Source organism: Lepisosteus oculatus, chromosome 8 (assembly GCF_040954835.1).
Source record: "Lepisosteus oculatus isolate fLepOcu1 chromosome 8, fLepOcu1.hap2, whole genome shotgun sequence".
Classification (NCBI taxonomy): Eukaryota; Metazoa; Chordata; class Actinopteri; order Semionotiformes; family Lepisosteidae; genus Lepisosteus; species Lepisosteus oculatus.
The window spans coordinates 13305876-13316222 of NC_090703.1; the positions used below are offsets into that span (position 1 = coordinate 13305876).

Below are 10347 nucleotides of genomic sequence, written 5' to 3' on the forward strand. Positions count from 1 at the left end.
ACCCTCCGTGATGCTTCTCTTGAAATTGATGAACGCAAAAGAAAATGAAAAGGTTTTTCGATTACAGATTAGAGTTTGGTTTTAGTGTTCATCTATACATATACTGTAACTGAAGAAAATTGTCTGTTTTAGACGTGTCACGGTGTGTGGTCTTGAATATCGGTATTGCTGGTTTAAATACAGTACTCCACGTACATCTGGACATTTCAGCAATGTACAACGTGCCTTCAGTAATGGTAGCTAAGGCTTTATTTAGTTTCCTAAAGGTCAGGGCTTCAGCATTGTTCAACTGAAACATCCTAAGGAGTGCCAATCCTCTCTTTCCTCAGGACAAGAAAGAAATGGAGGGCTCCCTCACACTGGGACTGACCCTGCGTGGGATTCAGATCTTTCAGGTACAGGAAGCAAGTTTGTGTGGTTGCATTCATCTGCATGAGAAAGCATGCGTGCACAAAGATTTCAAAATGTTTCCCAGCGAACCAACTAAAATCTTAGAGTTTTGATTCCGACGCTTTTCAACATGAAATTTCCCTGTTAACAATACAGTGTCATTTCCGGTTGACCAATGGTGATAGAAAGGAAAGTGGTGTTTCAGAATAGAACTTTCTTCTGCTCAGTTTAATGGATGTGCCTGTAGTGATTTTTGCTTAACTTTTCAGAATGTGGGATCTGTGAGGCAACTCCTGTATGATTTTCCCTGGACAAATGTGGGGAAGCTGGTGTTTGTGGTGAGTTGAGACAATCCGTGGTAAAATAAATTTATTTGATAATTTGATATTTTATATATATTTTATTTGTTGCTTTTGTAGATACAATGCTATTAAATTTATGTCTTCTAAGTTGTGCCCCTCTTCTTTTTATTAGAAGAATCATCACAGTTAAACAGTTATTCAGTACAGTATATTCTTTTTTTTTTTTAGTCTCCGAAGTGGAATTGTGGCAGAGGTGTTTTTGACTTCTTTTGCCAATTGAAATCAAGAAGTATGAAAGCCAAGTTATAAATCTTTCCTGTCCACTGTACATTGCCAAATCCTCCTTTCATTTTCTAAAACAAATGACATTTCATAAGGAACTCTTAAAATGGCACTTTTACCAAACTCAGCACAGGAGGTGCCTTTTCTGTTGCAGTTATAAATCTCTTTCATAAATAAATTGATTAGACCTGAAAAGCTAACATGATTTTTGTCATGAGCATGGCCAGTAGCTGTTTATTTTAATAAAAGGAACTGTTCACTGTTACTTCTGTAACAGTATGCTGTTGTACTACACATGACAAGCCTTTAAGCAATCAAAGGCACTCAAACATCTGTCCTTGAGCAGGAATATGAGGAATATGTAACACAGAAAGTGAGATGAACATATCTTTATTCAAAGACTTTTTGTGTGGTGTTAGATTCTTTTAATTAATGCTTGTAAGATAGTCACACAGCAGGACTGTCCAATCCTAATCCTGAAGGGCTGGTGTATCATAGGTGTTCATTTCAGCTAGCTCTTAATGAGCTAAATCCGCTTGTTACTCACTTATTTGGACTAATTTATCAGTTTCTGTCAGTTCTTCGGATGCTGTTGCTTCAAACTGACCCAGAAATCCTGCAGGCACACTAGCTTTTCAGAACTGCGATTGAACAGTCTTGTCATACAGTATATCATTTTCCATGCAACATTGTGCATAAAGAATAAGATTGATTTGCTTTATAATACTGATTTGCTGGCTGGTGTCTTTCAACCTAGTAATTTTTTGATATCACACTACTACTAAGAAAAAAATATTAGATCTGACTTCAGTTGTCCTTCAGGTCTGACATTTTGCAGAGATGGACTTGTTCTCTGAAGATTTTACCAATACACTATAGTTACTTGTGGCTGTTCTTAAAAAGATAGTTTTGCGGTTGCCTTCAATGTGGCGGAAGCAACACTGTCAGATGCTGGCTCTTGTAGGATTTGTTAATGGATTCCTCCCTATAACACACATTAAAGTGTTTGAACACTGAACCACATTTTCAGTTTTAAATTCTTTGATGGGTGAATTTAGTCAAAGACCATTTTAAAATGTATTTCTTACCTTGTGTCTATTGGGTGAGGGGAGCCTAAGAATAGCATCCCACCCAGCACATGTGCTGTGGTGCCCCACCCTTACAGCAGTGCCAGAATCTCTGAGACTGAAGGAAACACCACAGGGAGCCAATGAGCACCGGATTCTGGATCTGATTATATAAACATAAGCCTGTTTAATATGCTTGGCTGATTGAGGTGAATCCCTTGAATGTGTCCAGCTGTCTTAGGAGCAGTGTGTTGTATGTCAGTCCCCCACTGTGCTGTGATGTGTTGTGTTGTGTGGTACAGACTAGTTGTGGAATCTGTGAGAAGACAGGGTGGAGTGAACAATCCAATCCTTCCAGTTTCTCTCCATGATGAACCACATTCCTGATATTTTCTGAGGTTCTACATTAATTAGTAAACCCCGAATTATATAACTGTATTTGACCTCAGAGAAGCAAATATTGGGCAAACAAATGTTATAAACTGGTTTCTATCTAACCTGTAGTTCTGTACAATGTTTTTACACAGTGACCATTTCTAATGAATTGGTCTCTGTAGCATCCATTTTCATGAGAAATGCAAAACCAAAAGGCCTAAAAAAACCAAAGACTTGATTTCCCATTCACACTTCTAACCACCCCAAATGCAATTATTATTCATCCCTTTAAAGAAAATCTGGAAGAATCTTAAACAGAATAGACGCTGAAAAGATAAGGTGATGACTTTTTTACTTATTGATGACAAAATCAGGATGGTGGATCAGTAAGTGAGAGGTTTCCTGATGCACATTGCAAAACTCTCACTCCATTTTAGCCCCTTGTCATAAAACAAGCCAGCTTCAGAGTGCTGCTGTTAGTTTATTCTGCATTAGTAGATTACTGGGCTTACTGGAAACCCTCTTCTTTATTCCTGGGTTTCCTGCTCCAGACTGCAGAGTCCCTTTTGTTTTTTGCCAGATTTCAGCATTACAGTCAATTCTCACATATGTTTGGCTGGATTTAGCATCTTTGAATTTTAAAAGGCTGGATTATCTATTTTACATTTCCGTGTATTTGTCGTGTCTCTCATTTTCATGTGTGACACTAAAGCTGACTGGCAGGCCTCAGAATGTTAGGCTTTCCTTTCAGCATATGGAACCTGACTCTATTAGACAAATGTTAAATTAGGATGTTATTAAATCTGCCTTCCCCAGTGGACTCTCTGAGACAGGAACCCTCTGACAGGAGTCACATCTGTGCACCTAAGAAAAATAAAAATTAAAACTCTAACCAGCACATTGTTAGATGCTTGATGATACAAACATGCTGTGCATTGGTCTGTATTTCTTGGTTCTTTTACTCGCCACCAGGTGGTAGCAAATATTAAGATTTTTTTTCCCCTGTGGTCTGGAGTTTGTTTGATTTGGCCTGTGCCTGTTACATTCTTTTAATACAAAAAGACTGCAATGAACGACAGTGAAGGTTTTAGAGCCTTTGTTCCTCTAATTCATTTCAAATCTGTCATTAACCATCCCATTGCTTAGTAAAATGAAGGCTCTGTGATTTTGTTACACCATTGAACCCCCTGTTTGTTCTTAACTTACAGGGTAAGAAGTTTGAGATTCTCCCAGACGGCCTTCCTTCGGCTCGGAAGTTGATTTACTACACTGGCTGCCCCATGAGATCCCGGCATCTGCTGCAGCTGCTCAGCAACAGCCACCGGCTCTACATGAACCTGCAGCCTGTGGTCAGACAGGTCCGCCGGCTGGAGGAGAACGAAGGTACCCGCCTGTCCGCGTGTGATGGCGAGACTGAGATTTAAATTAGCAAAACATAGCTTCACCAACGTACGTGAACAATTGAGATCTACCAACTTCACCTCTTTTTTATTTTTGTAGCAGGAGAGATCATTTTAGTGTGTGGCCTTTAAATAATTTAGACAGGTCTTTTTAAATAGCTGGCCTGTTTTTTTAGCCACATTATTAAAGTCAAGTTGTTTTTGCAAGCCTACCTTCCAGCCTTTGAGAACCTTGTTCACTATAGCGATGGACTCCATAGTCAATAAATGGGAGGATGGACTCAAAGCCAAAATCATGATGACTGATTCTGTGGGAACCTTAAACATCCAGTTTAAATGTAAGGATGAGAGCTTCTTTGCAGCCAGTTGGGAGAGTGCAGTGTCTAAGCCTGTTGTGGCGCCCTCTCCTGGCAGAGAAGAAGCAGTACCGTGAGTCTTACATCAGCGATGCCCTGGAGCTGGACATCGAGCAGCTGGACAAGCGCTCCCGTGCGAGTGGCAGCAGTGCGGGCAGCAGCTCTCGCCACAAGCGCCTCTCCCGCCACTCCACCGCCAGCCACGGCAGCTCGCACACCTCGGGCATCGAGACGGACAGCTTCCGCACCACCTGTCAGGCCCCCCACCGCCCGCTGCGCACCTGCAGCAGCTCCACCGCCAGCCACGGGAGCTCGCACACCTCCGGAGTGGAGAGCGGGGGCAAGGAACGCCTTCTCGACGATGACGGTAACTGCTCCCTTCTCGTGCTCCTGGAAAGTCAGCTGCGCACTCTCCCTTTGCTCCCCCTCCTTTAATTCTTGTTTCTTATTAAATAGACATCCCATCATGCCTCTAATTTGTAAATGTCAAGTCATGAGTAGTGCCTGTCTGCTGTCTTAGAGAAGGGGAAGCGATCATGGTACCCAGTCTGCGTGTGTGATTCAGTGTGTATCCCTTGGGTCATATAGATACTGTATAACCTGTCTCTAATCTTCTCAGAGATTGAGATGCTGGTTGATGATCCAAAGGATTATGAAGAGCTTCATGAACTAGCCTTAGATGTCAACCAAGACTTGTGTATCCACATCACTGAGGACATGCTCAGTTCTGGACAGACCAATGGCTACTCAGGTAATTGAATTAAGACTTTCTGACTTGCCAGTACTGGAACGTTGTATCTCATGCTTTTTTTCCATGTATGGAAATTAAGTTCATTTGAAAAGGGGTTGACAGATGGAACCTGAAGATGGGGTTACCTTTCCTTGTGAATGGAGTGAATTTCCAGTCTGGATTTCCTAACTCTTAAATAGATAGATAAGACTTTGTTGGTACTGACGGGAAATTGATGTTTTACAGCAGTAACACCTTAACAGCCAGATCTCCCAGCTGCCTTTTGTATCTAAATCTTTACTTCACTGTTGCAGGGCTAATTGTAAAGGACATCAGCTCATCCACATCCAGCTCATCAGAGACTGTTGTGAAGCTGCGTGGACAGAGCATAGAGTCTCTTCCACAGGTATGTCACACATTGCGCAGCACACATAAAATATATTTTAATACACTGCTTCTGCCTTCACTTTAAAAGGCACTGATCTGTTAACCTTTCTAGAAACCAAAAAAATTGGGATAAAAATGAAATAGTGATTACTGCAAAGCAGCATTCAGAAGATATTTTTTTTTGTCCAAGTACTTAAATTTCAGACTCTCTCTCCTATATTTCATTGGGCTGAAATAACATTGCGTCTGCTGAGAGTGACATCAAACACCACCATTGTGTTACAAGAAGTCATTTTTATAATCTTTCTTGAGTACATTTAGATCACTTTAAGAAAAGTATAGCTGCAGTAGTTATTGCCCAGGTAAGTATATGAATAAATCGGTATAGTTATGTATACTAAACAGCAGTGTGAGCAGAATGATCTTGTTTATAGAACATCTTCAGATACTGTACTTCTTAGAACCATGAAATGTAACTCCAAGATCACTTGGGATTACTTGGAAAGTGTTCCTGTTTTCTTGCAGACTGTGTGCAGGAAGCCCCGGACATCCACAGATCGCCACAGCCAGTCTCTGGATGACATCCGTCTCTACCACAAGGGCTGCTTGCAGTGGGCAGAGCTCTGCCAAGACACTGCCCAGAGCTACACTTTTGGCTGTGCCCAAGAGCTGAGCGATGCGGGCTATCATGGCCTGGTAGATCAGTGCGCTGGCATTAAAGACAACCCTGCCTTCCCCATCAAGAGAACCAGCAAGTACTTCTCTCTGGACCTGACAAGCGATGAGATACCAGAGTTTGTCGTCTGACTGCGGAGAGATCACACCCTGAGCCCTGAGTGTGTGGAGGAAAGGAGCTGAGGAATAAAATGACCTTAACATCAGGAAGCGCAGAGAACCAGGACAGGTGTTGCACAGAAGAACAAAAATTCCATACCGGCATTTTTTCAAGGACTGACCTCCCATGTGAGGGAGATACTAATAAAATGGATCAAGACTCATTTATTAAGAGGTGTTTACCAAAAGCATGGATTAAAAAGGACATGAAGTGCTGGATGAACTTGTGCATAAGCATAAACTCTCCATGATATATTTTTGCTATTTTTAAAGAGACACACTCCTGTGCTTTGCTGGGTGATGTGGAGCTTTGAAATGACTTTTTGTGGGAGATAATTTATGGATGGCTTAACTTATATAGAGCCTACATTGCAGATAAGAGTAAAACACAAGGAAAAGGGAATGACTAGTGCTGTTTTGCTTGGTTATAAGACAGTTGTGAAGAATCCAGGAGGAAATGTTTCTCATCTGGACTCAAGTTAAGCCCAAACTCTTTCTTATGTAACCATGGAACAGCATGATAACTTTGGGATGTTTTACTTTTCTATATAGGAAAATGGTACTGCATTTAGGCCGACAGGTGAACTTTTGCTCAAAAGTCAAACCCTGAAGCTGCCTTCCTTGTCCCACTCTTCTCAGCTTGTATGGTGGGGCTACGATATCTAAATAAATTCTACTGACTGCAGTTCAGAATTGTCTGCATTAGTGAATTGACGTTTGTGCTTTGGAAATTGAAGGGAAATGCAATGACAGATGTCTGTGTTGGATGTAATCTGAGCTCCCTGGTGGAATGTCACAAGCCAAGACACCTGCTCTGCTACTCCAAACAAAATGTTGTGCATTCTTGTGCATTGTTCAAGCTATGCAGATCTGCACCTCGAGAACACCAATGTGGAAGAAAACCATGGCAACTGGCATCATAAGCCCTCCTTTCACATCTGAACTGTGCAATCCAATTGAAAACATGTGAGGGCAGCCTCAGCTCACACTCAATGAACTAGCTGCTCTGCCTGCTAGGAACCAAAGAAAGGCTTCACTCAAGCCAAAGAACTGTTAAACGTAAACATAAAAGAAGTACAGATAAGAGTTAGCCGCTTGGTGTGCTGTGCTCCCCTGGTTGTTAAACTTATCCGTGCATGGTATAGTTTCTGCAGCATTATATGATCAACTATGAAGCATAAAGCATAAAGTGACTGTGGTGTCTGTGTTCTAGTGCTAGCTGTATTTCTTTAAGTCTTGGAGAGTACTCTGGTGTAATCGGTACACATACAACTGCTGACTGGACTGCTCTGCCTGGTGATAGAATGGAATGCTGAAGAAGTGATATTCCTAACCCAGCATCCCCAGTCCACTCACCTTGCTGCTGCTCTGGTACTGTTCTTGAAGTTTGGCTTGCCCAAGTAAATCTTTGCACTTTACCCAGCAAGTGCAATGTGCCAATATTCACCACACACAGCAAATCCCATCTGTACTTCCCAGTAACTGCCAGAAACGCCTAATCCGTGCCTTTTTATGCTATGCAGGTCCTAAAACCTTAAGTTTGCCTCGACAATCACATCCTAAGACAGGGAAATCTCATCAAGGAGCAAAACCACTCTATGCGGTGAGCTCTATGAGGTTGCGGATATCTACATGTTTTTTTACCTTGGATGAAATTGCTGTGTTTTCATTTTCCCCCTTTGTAAATCAGTAAATAACCTTAGTTATTATATAGGTAAATATTAATTATGATTTGGAGATCACATAAAGTTACACAGTCTGCTTCTTGAGGTAATATCTAGGTCTCAGTGCAGTAAGGATGATGATGTGCTTAACAACTTTCCAGGACACAAGTAACACAAGCCTAGACTATCTGCACCAAACCTTGTTAACAATAGTGCCTAAAGGAAGAGGTATAGAAAATACCATCTCTCTCTAACAATACAGTAGTGTAAGACAAGTTTTACTTTCTACACTTTATTCAGTGCACAGCCCTGTACACTATTTTGAGTTAGACAGCAGTTTGTCTCTTCTTTAAGTATGTATTATGATTTGAATGCACTTCATTGTACACAGGTTTGCAGGTTAATACTGGCAAATCTTGGAAACTATAAGCAAAATGGAATGGGTGTTTAGTTAAAGACAGACCAGTTTAGTTTGGATCATTAAAACAGTTACCTACAGTACACTTTATCTGAAGCCATGTTCAGGAAATCTTGCTGCATTTTACAGAACTCATAAAAGCTTTTTTTGTTTATTCCAAATTGATTTTTCATTAAATAAATGTAACTATAAACTTTAGTATTTTTGTATGAAACATATAGAAACAAAACAATTATATATATATTTGAAAGTGCATCTTTTTTCTTTATTATGTGCTGTATGAGTTGTCAGTATTATTATGTAGGTGACAGTATTAAGACTTTTGTAAACTTAACCTTGATCTAAGGTGCCACCCTCATTTATATGGTGGGTGTCAGGAAAATTTAATTTTACAGCTTAAAGGGGCCCCTCCAAAATATGTTACTCAGAGGAAAAGCTCTTGAGTTTTACTGGATTCAGATTTTAGGGGCATCTGTCCTTGACCACTTGTCCTTTCACCTTTCACATCACCAGTAGACCTGTTCTTGATGCACAACAGTTCACATATGGCAGACTTTCCTACCGGTGACGTGAAACATGAAAAATATTTTATAATGTCAGCATATTAAATGACCAAAGGGCCACAGCAACAGAAGAAACAGCTCCAAAAATTGCATTTGATTTGGAAAAGATGAAAGCACAGAACACACAGATGAAGTTTGTCAGATCTAAGGGATTCCACGTGCATTACATCCATCTGGAACAAATGATTTGGGAGCGTCTCTTTTGTTTCGTCTTGTTTCCCGTTTTCCGAACGGATTGCCTTTTTGAAGGATGATTAATCAACAAAACTAACTCTTATTTATTCATTTTCATATACAGTACATCTAGCAAGTTAAATGTTCCACTTGTAAAGTAGAGTTGTTTTCTTTCATTGCGTTCCAAATTGGAATGCAGTGCTTGCATTTTGCATTAGGGAGGGATTAGAATTCACAGCACACCTGTGGAGTTCATAGATCTCGATTAACTGGCAGGCATCACTAACCTACCATATCTGATTACAGTGTTGCTAGTTTACATGTGGCCAAGAGCATATAATGAGTTTAAACAGTTTTAGTAAAATACCTTAGTGGAACTTTTCTAAAAGAATCTTTTTTTTACCTATCAACTATTGAGGAAGAGAACTGTTTCAAATTGTGGGTCACATCAGGTGTGGTTGCTGACATAAGCAGAGGAGGGGACCTGACAGAGTGTGGTCTGTGCCTGACTACAACAACCTTGATAGATCTTCAGCAATACACACAATATTACAATACAGATTTGTAAAATGCCATTTTCAACACTTAGAAACTAACATTTTCTAGTGTAGAAAATGTCAAAATGTGTTTGAGAGATGTATATCCCAGTAGAATGTTTTTCCCTTTATAATTTTCCTTATTGTCTTTCTTAAATGTGAAGGTATCAGATAAACTTTGAAACATCCTGATCGTGTCTCAGCATTGACTTAAACCTCTCTTTTACAGTCAGTTATTTGTTTTCATTCTAAAAAAGTGAAAGCTATCGGTAATTTATTAAAGCCACAGATTGCAACAACCAGCGTAATTCTGAAAATAGATATTTTGCCTGAATTTCCTATTGCTAGTCTGTATACCTGCACAAAGTGTAAATAGTCCTTTCTGTGAAAGGATCTCCCGTCAGGAACTTTGAAAGTGAATTCCTGTTGTGAAACCCAGTCGTGAAACTCTTTTTGTAAAAACAATGAAGTCCAATGTGTGCCTTTTAGGTACAGATGTTCTGAACAATTGACAATAAAGGGTACATTTATTTGCCTGAGCCAACTATTTGTCTTTGGAGTTATTCCACACAGGTGTCTTGTGTCATTTTTCGATTTAATGTTGTCTGTTCCATTATAAAAGAACCTTGAGAGGAATTTTTAAAGAAAGTCCTATCCAAATATGACTTAACCTTACTTTTTTACAATACAATTTTCATAGTTTGCTGCTTGCTTGCAGATGTCTAGTATATCCCCGTGTTTTATTTTTAACTTTTGGAATAGCTGCTTTGCAGTTATCTGTCCTTTTGTTCCTTTGCCATTATTGCACTAAAACGTTTGGCTTACCTGTTTTCCATTTTTTTTCAGTTCCTGAGGAACTTAAAAAGTGC

General features: G+C 40.0%; 1 protein-coding gene across 1 annotated transcript in view; it reads left to right on the forward strand.

The window, feature by feature from the left end:
- The window catches only part of frmd6 (FERM domain containing 6), a 35813-nt gene extending 25791 nt beyond the window's left edge, over positions 1-10022 (forward strand). Inside the window, exons 8-14 of the mRNA XM_006632407.3 lie at positions 330-395; positions 660-728; positions 3625-3799; positions 4231-4539; positions 4792-4923; positions 5217-5308; positions 5815-10022. Coding sequence (XP_006632470.1) covers positions 330-395; positions 660-728; positions 3625-3799; positions 4231-4539; positions 4792-4923; positions 5217-5308; positions 5815-6096 — 1125 coding nt within the window. The 3' untranslated portion in view covers positions 6097-10022. The remainder of the gene's footprint in view (positions 1-329; positions 396-659; positions 729-3624; positions 3800-4230; positions 4540-4791; positions 4924-5216; positions 5309-5814) is intronic.
- Positions 10023-10347: the final 325 nt, after the last annotated feature.